We start from the raw sequence: 15,254 nt of genomic DNA on the forward strand, positions 1-15,254 counted from the left end.
CTTCTGGGATGTTGTTTGTGTCCTCCTTTGTGAAGACAGAAGTGAAGTATGAATTTAGTCTGTCAGCCATTTCTTTGTTTTCAATTATGAATTCCCCCGTTTCTGATTGTACAGAACCTACATTAGTTTTCACTGACCTTTTTCTCTTTACACACCTGTGGAAACTTTTATTCAGTTAACTTCTACAGTCCCTGATCAAATCTTGCCACTCCAAGTGGAAATTAGTTCTCTCCAATAGTTTCCCTATCACTAATGAGAGACTCTCTGGTCTATAATTCCTCGGTTTATCTCAATCACCATTCTTAAAAAATTGAACCACCTTACTATTCTCTAGTCCTCTGGAACCTCCACTGCAGTTAGAAATGAATTAAAAATTTGGATCAGGACTCTGGTGATTTCCTCTCTCATCACCCACTGCAGCCTGTGGGATACAACTCATCCAGACCTACGGATTTATCCACTCTTAAACCTGCCAAGACCTCCAACACCTCCTCACTCTCATTACCAATCTGCTCAAGAACCTCATAGCCCATTTTCCTGAACTGTGTTCATACATCCCCCATTTACTGAGTGAAGCCGGATGTGAAGTACTGGTTTAATACTCTAACAGAGTCCTCTGGCTCCACACACAGATTTTCCCCTTGTTCCCTTATGGGTCCAACTCTTTCTCTGGTTATTCCCTTCCCCTAGATTCTCTCCAATCCTGTCCGCCAGTAGTTTTTCATGCCCCTCTATGCTCTCTTAATTGCTTTCTTGAGTTCCCCTCCTGAGCATTCCATAGTCCACTAGAACACAGAATAGTACAGCAACGAATGGGCTCTTCAGCCCACGATGTTGTAGCGAACATGATGTTAAATTAAATTTTCTGTTTGCCCCTGGTCCATATCCTTCCATTCCTTGCATATTCATGTGCTTACCTAAAAGCCCCTTAAACACCCCTGTCATATCTGCCTCCTCTACCACCCCTGGCAGCAGGTTGAAGGCACTTACTATTCTGTGTAAACAACTTGCCCCTCACATGTCCTTTGAACTTGCCTGCTCTCACCTTAAATGCATGCCTCCTAGTATTAGACATTTCAACTCTGGGAACAAGATTCTGACTGTCACACTATCTATGCCCCTCATAATTTTATAGACTTCTATCAAGTTTCCTCTCAGCCTCTGCTGCTCCAGAGAAAACAACCCTAGTTTTTGTGGCATCTCCTTATTGCTCATACTCTCTGATCCAGGCAGTATCCTGGTATCCTCTCCAAAGCTTCTACATCCTTCCTGTAATGTGGTGACCAGAATTAAATGCTATGCTCTAAATGTGGCCTAACTAAAGTCTTATAAAGCTGCAACATGACATCCTGATGTTTGTACTCATTGCCCTGACCAAAAAAGGCAAGCACGCCACATGCCTCCTTTACCACCTTATCTACCGGTGTGGCCACTTTCAGGGAGCTATGTACTTGAACCCCAAGATTCTTCTGTACAACAATGCTGTTCAGAGTCCTGACACTTTCTCCCTTCGTACTTGATATACACCTCGCTTTTCCTTTTTAACCAATTCTGAATATTCCTAGACATCCAGGATTCTCTTGGCGTTTTGTTCCTACTTTCCACCCTAAAGGGAAAGTGTTGGGCTTGCACTCTCCCCAATTCCTTTTTGAATACCTCCCACTGTTCTACTGTAGATTTACCCTCAAGTAGCTGTTCCCAGTCTGCTTTGGTCAGATCTTGCCTTATTTAAATAAAATCTGCCTTCGCTCAATCTGAAATTTGTATTTTGCTGACATCTATTTCCTTCTCTATAACAAGCTTAAATCGTAGAGTGTGCAGTCACTATCACTAAAGTACTCTCCCACTGTTAGCTTTACCACCTGTCCAGCTTCATATACCAAAATTAGGTCCTGAACTGTCTCTTGTTGGACCTTCTCCATCTTGACATAAAACATGCTCCTTAATAAATTTCAACATTACCACTCTAAACCCCTTTATATTATGACTATTCCAATTACTGTTGGAAAGTTGAAATCCCTAATATAATTACCCTATTATGATGCTTACATACCAAAGTGAGTTGTCTATCTATCTGCTCCTCTATTGCCTGCTGATAATTTGGGGCCTTTAATACACTTGCAGCAATGCTACCCTCTTTTTACTCCTAAGCTGTAATGGCAAAGCCTCATTGGCAGACCTTTCCAAGATATCATCCCTCCTTACTGCAGTAACTGACTCCTTAATCAATAATGCAATACCACCTTTTCCTTTACACCCTGTTCTGTCTCACCTGAAGATCCTATATCACGGAATGTTGAGTTGTCAGTCCTGCCTCTCCCGCAACCACATCAATATCACAATTCAATGTGTCAATTCAACCTTGACTCATCTCCCTTACCTATAATATGCCGAGCATTGAAGTAGAGCCCATCTACCCTTGCCTTTCTCTCTTGAAATTCAACATGACTGAACTTCCTTTGCCTTGTGCATTTATAAGTGCACTGTGTCCCCTGCCCCTGTCAAACTAGTTTAAACTCCTCCCAACTGCATTAATAAACCCATCTGCAAGGATATTGCTTCCATTTTGGTTCAATGCAGACTACCCTGCTTGTAGAGGTTCCACCTTCCCCAGAAACAGTCTCAGTGATCCAGAAATCTAAAACACTCTCTCCTGCACCAACTTTTGAGGCAACATTCATCTACCCTATTCCCCTATCTCTGTTCTTGCTAGCACATGGCACCAGGAGTAATCAAGGGATTACAACCTTTGAGGTGCTGCTTTTTAATCGACTGTCTACTCCCTGAATTCTTGATGCAAGACCTTATTGTTCATTCTACCTAAATCATTGGTAGCAATGTTGCCTCTGCCTTGTCACCTTTCCCCTTCAGGGATGTCTTACAGCCATTTAAATAATATCCCTGACCTTGGCCCCAGGGAGGCAACACGCTATCATGGAGTTACGTCTGTGGTCACACAAACGCCTGTCTATTCCCCTAACTAATGAATCCCCTTTCCCTATTCTGCCTCCTTTCTTCTTCCTCCCCTCCTGTACATTCAGATCGCTTGTGGTGCCAGAAGCTTGGCTCTATCTGCATTCCCTTGAGGAACCAGCATCATCTTCAGCTTCCAAAATGAAAATCAATTTGTAAGTGGGACCACAAGGGACTCCTGTGATACTTGCCTGTTTCTTTAGGACTGACTGATAGTCACCCATTCCCTTCTTTTCTCCAGTCCCGTGGGGTGCTGTGTGAGCACCTTTCCAAATGTGCTATCTGCATAACTGTCAGCTTCGCAGTTGCGTCAATCTGCAGGCTAACTGTGTACTCTTTTTATGAATACATCCAGGTTCTTCTGAACATCACCATTTCGAAGTTTCATACTTTATAACATATTTTTCTATTTTTCCAGCCAGTGAATAACCTATAGATTTTAAATAGTCAAGGTCCCAGCACTGATCTCCAAGAAACTCTATTAGTTGCAACCAATTACTAGGCTTCATTGACAGCCTGACCCAGTCAGCCTAAGGTTTCATCCATCTGACCCAGTTACAGGGTTAGCAAGTAAAAGCAAAATTTTGCAATGCTGGAACAAACATAGAAAATGTTGGAGCAACTCAGCAGGTCTAGCAGCATCTGTGGAGAGGAAAAAAGCCAATGTTTTGAAGCCAATCTGAAGAAGGGTCATTTTGGTCAAGAAACATTGACTCTGTTTCTCTCTCCACAAATGCTGCTGCATGCTGAGTTTCTCCTGCATTTTCTGTGTTTGTTACAGTGTCAGTGGGTGTACACTTGCTCTGGCTGTACTGATTTAGTGAGCAATTGCAGAATTGCCATAAGTGAAGAGTCAATATGACCTACACTGTCTTGATCATCCACTGAAGCATTGTGGTCGAGAAGAAATTTCACAGCCTCTTCATGTCCAGCCCCAACTGCCCAGTGTAGAGCTGTTTGGTCTATCTGAAAAACAACATAAAGATGATAACAATACATCCTTTGTTGAACAAAAATCAACAAGATTAGAAACTGGCGTATTCACTACGGCACACTCAACTTCACTTCCATCTTCCCACCTTGGCACTGCCCCCTAATCTTCTTTCCCAAAACTAGCATGCCCAAGTCCATACTTATAGGCCACTTTCCCTCAGCAGACAAACCAACTCAGTTTCTTGCACCTAACAACTCTATCAAAACTCCACACTAATCCAAGCCCCTGCTCCTAATTCACTCACCCTGGCTCCTAAATCAAAAGCCTGAAGATCCAATTTACAAAGAGTTACAATTAATTTCAACCACCTCATATGCATGAGGTTGTAGACTTGCTCAACAGGCTGGCGTGTTTGATTTGCAGACGTTTCTTCACCCAACATTGTCAGTGCGCCTCCAGTGAAACATTGGCATCACTTCTGCGTGGCATTCCAACCATAACTCTATCAACAAACACACTGAACTGGACCCAATATACAAACCACTGAAAAACAGAACCGGAAGTGATGCCAACCACCCCAGCAAACCGAGGCATATAAATAACAAGTGGGACAGTACACTAACGTTTCACTGGAGGCACACTGACGATATTACCTAACAGGGTAACGAAACGTCTGCAACCAAACACACCGGCTTGGTGAGCATGTCTACAGCCTCATTCACAACCCGAGCTATAAATCTTCTCAAAAACGTTAAACCTCATATGCATGACAGGTTTTGATTTACATGAATTACAGCTGTCCCCAGTCCAGGGGCAACACTCAGACATCTACGGCAGTGTAAGGGACAAAGTCCCCAGTCCTGAAAGCATATAAAGACCCAAGACCCCAATCCAAGACATTGTCAAGACATAAATAAAAAGAGGAGGGGGACACTATATGGTCTATCAAGACTGTTCCACCATTCAAGATGACCACAGTTGTACTTGGATTTGAATTCCATTTTCACAACTCCGTGTAGATTGCTTCCCGGACAGATCAAGCATCAGTCTACCTTGACTATAGGTGTATATCAAATAATGTATTCAACAATGGTACATCCACAACTCTGAGGTAGAGGATTCCAAAAATTCACAATTTTTTAAGTGAAGAAATTTCACCTCATCCCAAAATCAGAGAGGATGAAGACAAAAACAGGAACACGAGCAGGTCATTCAACATGTCGTGCCTTTTCTGCTAGTCAACACAATAACTTAATTTTTATTTTTCTTTAAATTTCAGGGTGGTCTAATGAAATTGCAAAAACATATGGGGGTAACTTGACAAAACACGTGTCAAGAATGGGGAAATTTTTGGATCCAACTTCCAAACTCTGTTTGTGGATGAAACTCCAGGCTCCAATCTAACGTGCTGAGGTTGTAGACTTGCTCGCCGAGCCGGTGGGTTTGGTTGCAAACATTTCGTCACCCTGCTAGGTAACACTGTCAGTGTGCCTCTGGTGAAGCGTTGATGTTCTGCCCCACTTGTTATTTATATGCCTTTTGCTGGGATGGTTGGTATTACTTCCAGTTTTGTTTCCCAGTGGTTTGTACACAGGGTCTAATTCAATGTGTTTGTTGATAGAGTTCCAATTGGAATACCAGGAATACCTCCAAGAATTCCCTGGCACGTTTCTGTTTGGCTTGTGCCATTATCGATGTGTTGTCATAGTCGAATTTGTGTCCCTCATTGTCTGTGTGTAGTGAGACAAGTAAAAATTGGTTGTGTCTCTTGGTGGCTAGTTGGTGTTCATGTATTCAAATAGTCAATTTTCTTCCGGTTTGGCCTATGTTTCTCACAGTCCTTGCATGGTATTTTGTCATATTACCCCTGTTTTGCTGGTTTTGGGGATGGGATCCTTTACGTTCGTCAGTAGCGGTCGTACGGTGGTTGTCGGTTTGTGGGCTACCCTGATACCTAGGGGTCTGAGTAGTCTTGTGGTCACCTCTGAAATGTCCTTGATGTATGGTAGGGTGATAAGTCATTCTAGTCGTGTTGTGTCTTCCTGTTGTAGTCTGTCTCAGAGGTAATGGCAGATTGTGTTTTTCGGGTATCCATCCTCATTGACAACCCAGGATACAAATCTTCTCGAAAACTTTAACATGTTGAATTTTATTTACTTTGTAGCTCAGCTTTGACAGTTGAACATACTCCAGTTCTTATGGCTCAGTATCATAATTAGTTTCATGAAGCATTTATTATGCAGCTTAGGATGTTTTATTATATTTAAGCTCTTTTATAAAAGAGCTATGTATAAAAGAAGCTGCTATGTATAAAAGAACTTTGACCAATCAGTTTAAATCCTCCTCTAACCTAACACCTCCCTTCTCACTGTCAACAACTTGGTCAATCTTTGCGCCATCTACAAACTTAATTATCATCCCCTCCACATTCTCAACTATGTAATTTATGACTATCACAAACAAGGAAACCAGCAGTGACTCCTGTAGTATGACACTGCATACTGGGCTCCAGTCACGTAAACAAGCTTCTAACACTACCCCTCTCTCCTGCCACTAAAACAATTTTGGATCCAATTTGCCAAGTTATCTTGGATTCCATGAGCTTTTACCGTCTTTCTTAGTTTCCCATGAGGGACTTTGTCAAAGACCACATTTATAAATCACATCAACTGCTCTATCCTCATCCAAATATTTGATTACCTCCCTGAAAAATTCTACTGGATTTGTTAGGCATGACATCACTCTGACAGATCTTTGTTACTTTGCAGACCACCTTTCTCCTTTTCCATTAGAAACTTATAAAGTACAGTGTTATGGTCACTGTCACTAAAATGCTCCTCCATTGTCACCTCGAACACCTGTTAGCAACATTCACAGAATTAGGTCCAGCACTACACTGTCCCTTGTAGGACTATCTACATGTCTATACAAGAAATTCTCCAGTATATATTTCTCGAAATCTGCCCCCTCTAAATTCTTTATATTATGATTATCCCAATTAATATGGGAGTAGTTGAAATCTCCTAATATAATGACCCTATTGTTACTTTTACACACCTTAGTGAATATGGTGGCATATGAAGAGAAAATGAAAGCTTCACAATGGTACCTCTGCATCTGCACCTGCGCACTCTGGCCTTTCACTGCCAATCTCCAGACTTCGTTGCAGTGACCAGCTTTGTGACATTCTAATACAATGTTCCTCACCTGAAAGCACCTGCTCCAGCAACATGGGCACTAAACATACAAGCACACAAGTTGCGCAGGTGGCCACACAGGAACAATGCACAATCACATTTGTCCCTCTGGCAAGTTTGTTCTCTTTCTGTTGTCCCATTCACATTCTGTTCTTTTTTAAATGTTTAAAGTGTTAATGGTTCTATTCTCTTTTCCTGCTGACAAGATAAATCCACCCAAAACTATTGCTAGTTTAAACCCTCATCTAAGGAAAATTTCAGATCATTAAACAGATTTAGTCAGCTTTACCATTCTTCCTGCAGTGAAATGTCTTATCCCAAGGAACTTTCAAACCAGGAACGTTATCTCAGAGTAGAATATATCTACAAATGTACTGTAGCAGAAACAGCTACTTATTTTAGATTTATTGACATCAGTAATCAGAATCTTCCCAAAAGAAGAAGACAGGAAATCCAGCCCCATAATCCACTGCAATAACCAAATTAATTAGCAATATGGTTGATTTGCCTGACCTTGGCCAGAATCTAAGATAGGAGAAACTCACACCAGTTTTCATTAAAAAACAAGAAAATAAACTTGTTATAAACAGACGTATCCTTTAAAAGTATCAAAAATGGATCATTAATAACTAATGTGCAACCCTAACCATACCCTCTTTAAATCCCAACAGACTACGCACACACATTAATGGACCAATGAATGGACATTCAGGGTGGATGGTCACACAGAATTATCGTGGATGGGAAACTTGGACAAAAAGGAAGAAATTCTGTGGATCAAAAGTTCAAATTACCAATGGAGTAAGGTGACTTTCTCAACAGTTCTTTTGGTTTTTGGTGATAATATCACACTGACATCACACAGCAGCAATCTCAATTAGGGTAGCCAGTCAGATGGACCTAGGTTTTTGGTTGAGTTAGAAGTTCTTCTTTTCAGAGTCTTTTAATGCTAGTTTTCCTCCACTCACAGCAGAAAAGACAGACATCTCTCATAGCTGGCAAGCTTACCAGAGGCTTGACAGCAACTGCTTCCTTCTCTCAGTTTTGTGACAAGCCGGAACTTAACTACGAAACCTGTTGCTATACAGTTTTATAACTCAAAGATACCAGGTGCCACTGTGTCTCACAAAAGTATCAAATCCAGTTCTCCAAAAGTTGCATGAATTCGTGCACCACCACAATTCTACATTTTCCTTCAAGTTTTCAAAGAAAAACTAGTTAATTCTTTGTAAAACAGCAGTGTCCAAACTTCCTTTATCCACCTTATATTTAGAAAATAAAAATACATGTAGTACCTATAAATCCTAGCTCAAAAAATTTGGGGAGACGATGGCAAAGTGTTGTTATCATTAGACTACTAATCATAAACTCAGGTTATGTTCTGGGAATCCAAGTTGGATTTCAGCTATGGCAGATGGTGGAATTTGAATTGAATAAACATCTGGAATTAAGAGTCTAATGATGACCATGAAACCACTGTTGACTGTGGACAAACACATCTCATTCACTACGGAAATCTGCCAACCTCACCTGGTTTGGCCTAAATGTGATTCTAGACCCACAATAATGTGGTTTACTCTTAACTGCCCTCTGAAATAGCCTAGCAAGCCACTCACCTGAATCAAGCGCTACAAGGTCTCAACGATGGAATTAGACCATCTGCCATCAACTAACGTCAGGGGACCTGGGTTCGAATTCTGCCACGGTAGATCGTGGAATTTGAATTCAATTAAAAATAACATCAAATAAATCTGGGATTAAGAATTTACTGATTGTTATTGGAAAAACCCATTCAGGGTCCTGCAGGGAAGGAAATCTGTCATCCTCACCTGGTCTGGCCTATTTGAAACTCCAGACCCACAACAATGTGGTTGACTCTCAACTGTCCTCTAAAATAGCCCAGCAAGCCATTCATTGTACCAATCACTACAAAGTCTCAAAGAAATGAAGCTGGACGGATCACCTGGCAGTGACCTAGGCACCGGAAAAGACAATGGCGGAAACAGCCCTGTCAACCCTTCAAAATCCTCCTCACTTACATCTGGAGGCTAGTGCCAAACTTGGGACAGCTGTCTCAGAGACTAGTCAAACAACAGCCTGACATAGTCATACTCATGGAATTATACCTTACAGACAATGTCCCAGACACCACCATCACCATTCCTGGATATGTCCTGTCTCACTGGTGTGACAGACCCAACAGAGCTGGTGACATGGTGATATATAGAAAGAAGGGAGTTGCTCTGGGAGTCCTCAACATTGACTCCAGACCTATGAAGTCTCATGGCTTCAGCTTAAACATGGACAAGGAAATCTCCTGCTGATTACCACGTACCATCCTCCTTCAGCTGATGAGTCAGTACTCCTCCGTGTTGAACAACACTCAGAGGGAGCACTGAGGATGGCAAGGGTACTAAATGTACTCTGGGTGGGGATTTCAATGTTCACCACCAACAGCGGTTCAGCAGCAGCACTGCTGATCGAGCCGGCTGGGTCCTGGCCAGAGCTCCTAGACTGGGTCTGCGGCAGGTGATGAGGGAACCAACAAGAGGGAAAAACACACTTGACCTCATCCTTACCAGTCTGCCAGCTGGAGATGCATCTGCCTATGACAGTATCGGTAACAGTGACCACTGCACAGTCCTTGTGGAGATGAAGTACCATCTTCACACTATGAATTCCCTCTATCATGTCCTGTGGCACTATCACCATGCAAATAGGGACAGACTTCGAACAGATCTGGCAACTCAAGACTAGGCATCCATGAGGCACTGTGGTCCATCAACAGCAGCAGAATTGTACTCCAGCACAATCTATAACCTCATGACTTGGCATATCCCCCAAACATTACAATCAAGCCAGGAAATCAACCCTGGTTCAATGGAAAGTGAAGAAGGGCATGACAGGAGCAGCACCAGGCATACCTGAAGATGTGGTATCAACCTGGTGAAGCCACCAAACAGGACTACTTGCACACCAAACAGCATAAACAGCAAGTGATAGATACAGCTAAGCAATCCCACAAACAATGGATCAGATCTAAACTTTGCAGTCCTGCCACATCCAGTTGTGAATGGTGGTGGACAATTAAACAACTCACTGGAGGTGGAGGCTCCACAAATATCGCCATCCTCAATGATGGAAGAGCCCAGCACATCAGTGCAAAAGATAAGGTTGAAGCTTTCGCAGCAATCTTCAGCCAGAATTGCCACGTGGATGACCCACCACAGACTCCACAAGTGGTCTACAGCATTACAGGTTCCAGTCTTCAACCAATTTGATTCACTCCACGTGATATCCAGAAATGGTCGGAGACAATGGATACTGCAAAGGCTACAGGCCCTGAAAACATTCCAGCAATAGTGCTGAAGACTTGTGCTCAAGAATGTGCCGCACCCCGAGCCAAGCTGTTGCAGTACAGTTATAACACTGGTATCTATCCGACAATGTGGAAAATTGCCCAAATATGTCCTGTACATACAAAGCAGGAAAAATCCAACCCAACTGATTACCGCCCCAGTCTACTCTCGATCAACGGTAAAATAATGGAAGGTGTCATCAACAGTGCTATCAAGCGGCACCTGCTCAACAATAACCTGCTGAGTGATGCCCAGTTTGGGTTCCACCAGGGCCACTCAGCTCCTTCTTGTAGCCTTGGTCCAAACATAGACAAAAGAGCTGGATTCCAGAGGTGAGGTGAGAGTGACAATCCTTGACATCAAGGCTGCATTCAACCAAATGTGGCATCAAGGAGCCCTAGCAAAACTGGAATCAATGGATATCAGGGTCTCCGGTGGTTGGTGTCATACCTGACGGATAGAAAGATGGTTGTGGTTGTTGGATATCAGTCATCTCAGCTCCAGGACACCTTTGCAGGTGTTCCTCAGGATAATGCCCTTGGGTCAACCATCTTCAGCTGCTGCATCAATGACATTCCCTCCATCATAAGGTCAGAAGTGGGGATGTTCACCGATGATTACACAATGTTCAGCACCATTCGCAACTCCTCAGATACTGAAGCAGTCCATGTTCACATGCAACAAGATCTGGACAATATCCAGGCTTGGGCTGACAAGTCACAAGTAACATTCATGCCACACAAATGCCAGGCTATGACCACCACCAATAAGAGACAATCTAACCATCACCCTTTGACATTCAATGGTGTTACCATCACTGAATCCCCACGATCAATATCCTGGGGGTTATCATTGACCAGAAACTTAACTGGACTCACCACATTAACAGAGTGGCTACAAGAGCAGGTCAGAGGCTAGGAATACTGCAGCGGGTAACTCACCTCCTGACTCCTCAAAGCCTATCCAAGGCATAAGTTGAGAGTGTGACGGAATACTCCCCACTTGCCTGGATGAGTGCAGCCCCAACAACACTCAACAAGCTTGACACCATCCCGGACAAAGCAGACCCCTCGATTGGCACTACATCCACAAGCATCCAGTCCCTCCACCAACGATGCTCAGTAGCAGCAGTGTGTACTATCTACAAGAAGCACTGCAGAAATTCACCAAAGATCCTCAGACAGCACCTTCCAAACCCATGACCATTTCCATCTAGAAAGACAAGTGCAGCAGACATATAGGACCACCACCACCTTCAAGTACCCCTCCAAGCCACTCACTATCCTGACTTGGAAATATATTGCCGTTCCTTCACTGTTGCTACATCAAAGTCCTGGAATTACCACCCTAATGGCATTGTGGGTCAAACCACAGCAGGTGAACTGCAGTGGTTCAAGAAGACAGCTCACCACTACCTTCTCAAGGGCAACTAGGGATGGGCAATAATTGCTGGCTAGCCAGCAATGCCCATATCCCAAAACTGAATTTAAAAAAGTACCAGGAATGATCGTGGAAAACTCAGATCTATGAACCTTGCAAAGCTCTCCTTATGAACATCTGGAGGCTCAAGCCAAAATTGAGAGAGCTGTCTTACAGTGAAGTCAAGCAACAGCCGAACACAGTCATACTCATGGAATTATACCTTACAGACAATGTCCCAAATGCCATCATCACCATCCCTGGATAGGTGTATATCATGGTCAATATCTCTCATTGGCAGAACGGGCTCAGCAGAGGTGGCGGCATAGAGGATACAGTTTCAGGGAGTTTTCCTGAGAGCCCTCAACATTGACTCAGGAAACCATGAAGTCTCATGACATCAAGTCAGACATGGGCAGGAAACCTCCTGCTGATAACCTCATACTATCCTCCTTCAGCTGATGACTTAGTGCTTCTCAAATTTAACAACACTTGGAAGAAGCACTGAGAATGGGAAGGACATAGAATGTACCATGAGTTGGGGATTTCAATGTCCACCACCAAACATGGCTCAGCAGCATAGAACAATACAGCGCAGGAACAGGCACTTTGTCTATGCCGACCATGATGCTATTCTAAATTAGTCCCATCTGCCTACAAATGGTACATATCACCCTAATCCCTGTTCATGCATTGTTCATGCGTGTATCTAAATGTCTCTTAAACATTGCTTTGCATCTGCTTCCAGCAGTTCCCCTGGCAGCGTAGTCCAGGTACCTACCACTCTCTGCATAAAAAAAGCGCCTCGCACATCTCCTTTAAAAACTTTCTTCCTATCACTTTAAACCTATGTACCCTAATATTTGTCATTTCCACCTTGAGAAAACGCCTCTGACTATCCACCCCATCCATGTTTCCCATAATTTTCCACACTTCCATCAGGTCATTCCTCAGCTTCCACAGGTCTAGCATAAACAATCCATGCTTGTCCAACCTCTCCTTACAACTAATACATTCCAATCCAGGCAATATCCTGGTAGACTTCTTTTGCACCCTCTGGAAAGCCTCCATATCTTTCATATAGTGTGGCAACCAGAACAGCACACAATACTCCAAACGTAGTCTAACTGAAGTTTTGTACATCTGCAACATGACTTGCCAACGTTTATATTCAATGTTCCAAATGTTAAAGGCAAGCATGCTGTACACTTTCTTAATCACCTCATCAATATGTGTTGCCACTTTCATCGATCTATGGATTTTCTTTACAAGATCGTTCTATATATCCATGCTCCTAAGAGTCTTGCCATTTTCTGTATGGTCTCCTCACGCTTGTGCAGATTAAATTCCATCTGCCATTTCATCCAACTGATGTATATCCTGCTTTATCCTTTGACAAGCTTGCTCACCAACTTTCATTTTGTAGGCAAATTTACTAATCAGACCAGCTACATTTTCATCCAAAATATTTATATAAATTACAAACAACAGAGGTCCCAGCACTGATCCTTCTGCAACAGCACTTGTCACAGCCTCCAGTCAGGAAAAAAAAACCCTCTACAACTACCCTCTGCCTTCTTTGACCAAGCCAATTTTGTATGCAATTTACCAACTCACTTACGGATCCCATGCAACCTAATCTACCGGGCCAGCCTACCAAGACAAACCTTGCACTTTATTAAAGCATTTGACATGTAGACAACATCCACTGCCCTACACTCAATCATCTTCATTACTTCTTTGAAAAACTCAACTAAATTTGTGAGACAAGACTCTCCGACTCAAAGCCATGCTGGCTATCCCTAACGAATCCATTCTTTTCCAAAAGTAAGTAAATCCTGTCCCTAAGAATCTTCTCCAATAATTTTCCCATCACTGATGTAAACTCACCAACCTATAATTTCCTGGATTATCCCTGTTGCTCTTCTTAAACAAAGGAACAATATTGGCCATTCTCCAGTCTCCTAAGACTTCGACAATGGCTAAAGAGAATACAAAGATCCCTGTCAAAGCCCCAGCAATCTCCTCCCTCAACTCTTTCAGTATCCTGGGATAGATCTCAGCAGTACTGGGGACTTATCTACTCTAATGTTTTTCAAAACACCCAACACCTTCTCCTTCTTAATATCGATTTGCCCTATAATATCAACATACTCCTCCATTATCGTACTATCATCATGTCCTTCTCTTTGGTGAATACCAATGAAAAGTACTCATAAAGGACTTCACCCACTTCCTCTGGCTCCATGCATAAGTTCCCTCCTTTGTCCTTGAGTGCACCAAACCTTTCCCTAGCTACCCTCTTGTTCCTAATATACAAATAAAAGGCCTTGGGGTTTTCCTTAATCCTACTTGCCAAGAACATTTCACGACCCCTTTTAGCCTTTCTAATTCCTGATTTGAATTCTTTCTTGCCTACTTTATTCCCCTCAAGTATATCTGGCTTTGTCTGATTTCAGTTTCCCAAACATTACATATGCTCCCTTTTTTCTTTTTGACTTGCCATTCTTATCTTTCATCCTCACGGGAACATGCCAATCCTGAACTCTCATCAATTGGTCTTTAAAAGACTCCCATGTCAGATGTGGATTTACCCTCAAACAGCCACCCCAATCTAATTTCTCCAGTTCCTGCCTAAGACTGTTATAGTTAGCCTTCCCCTAACTTAGCACTTTCACACCTGGATCAGTCATATCTTTATTAAAAACTACCTTGAAGCTTATTGAATCATGTTCCAAATATTCTCTTGATACTTTGATCACTGGCTAGGCTCATTCCTCATTACAAGATTTAGTACAGCACCTTCCCCAGTTGAACTATATACATGCTGTTTCAAGAAACTCTCTTGGATGCACCTAACAAATTCTGCCCCACCTAAACTCCTGGAACTAAGGGATCCCCAGTTCATGCTACAAAAGTTAAAGTTAAATAACCCTGTTATTTTGACATCTTTCCATGACTTGCTTTCAAATCTGTTCTGCTATCTCCTGTTGAGTATTGGGAGGCCTATAGTATAATGCCATCAGAATTATTACACCTTTCTTATTCCTGAGTGCTATCCATATGGCTTTTGCTGGATGTCTTCTCTTCGTGCAGATGTGACATTTTACTTAATCAGTAATCTAACTCCCCCTTTTACATCCTTCTCTATCATGCCTTATACATCTAAACGTTGATCTGCCAGTCACTTCTTTCAACCAAGTTTCTGTAATGGCTACAACATTGTAGTCCCATGTACAAATCCAGGCTCTAAGCTCATCTGCCTTGAGGTTGGTTGGCTCGCCGAGCTGGTCTGTTGTTCCGCAGATGTTCCGTTACCATGCTGGGTAACATCATCAGTGCAGCCTCCGATGAAGCGTCGGTGTGTTTTCC

The 15,254-nt window shown here is 42.6% G+C and overlaps 1 protein-coding gene across 3 annotated transcripts in view; it reads right to left on the reverse strand.

Moving 5' to 3' along the window:
- Positions 1-15,254, reverse strand: part of ankdd1a (ankyrin repeat and death domain containing 1A) — a 187,113-nt gene that overhangs the window by 149,292 nt on the left and 22,567 nt on the right. For all 3 annotated transcript variants that reach the window (XM_048615945.1, XM_048615944.1, XM_048615943.1), the window contains exon 3: positions 3,841-3,939. In XM_048615945.1, the coding sequence (XP_048471902.1) occupies positions 3,841-3,939 (99 nt within the window). The remainder of the gene's footprint in view (positions 1-3,840; positions 3,940-15,254) is intronic.

The sequence above is a fragment of the Rhincodon typus genome, chromosome 33 (genome assembly GCF_021869965.1).
Source record: "Rhincodon typus isolate 14 chromosome 33, sRhiTyp1.1, whole genome shotgun sequence".
NCBI lineage: Eukaryota > Metazoa > Chordata > Chondrichthyes > Orectolobiformes > Rhincodontidae > Rhincodon > Rhincodon typus.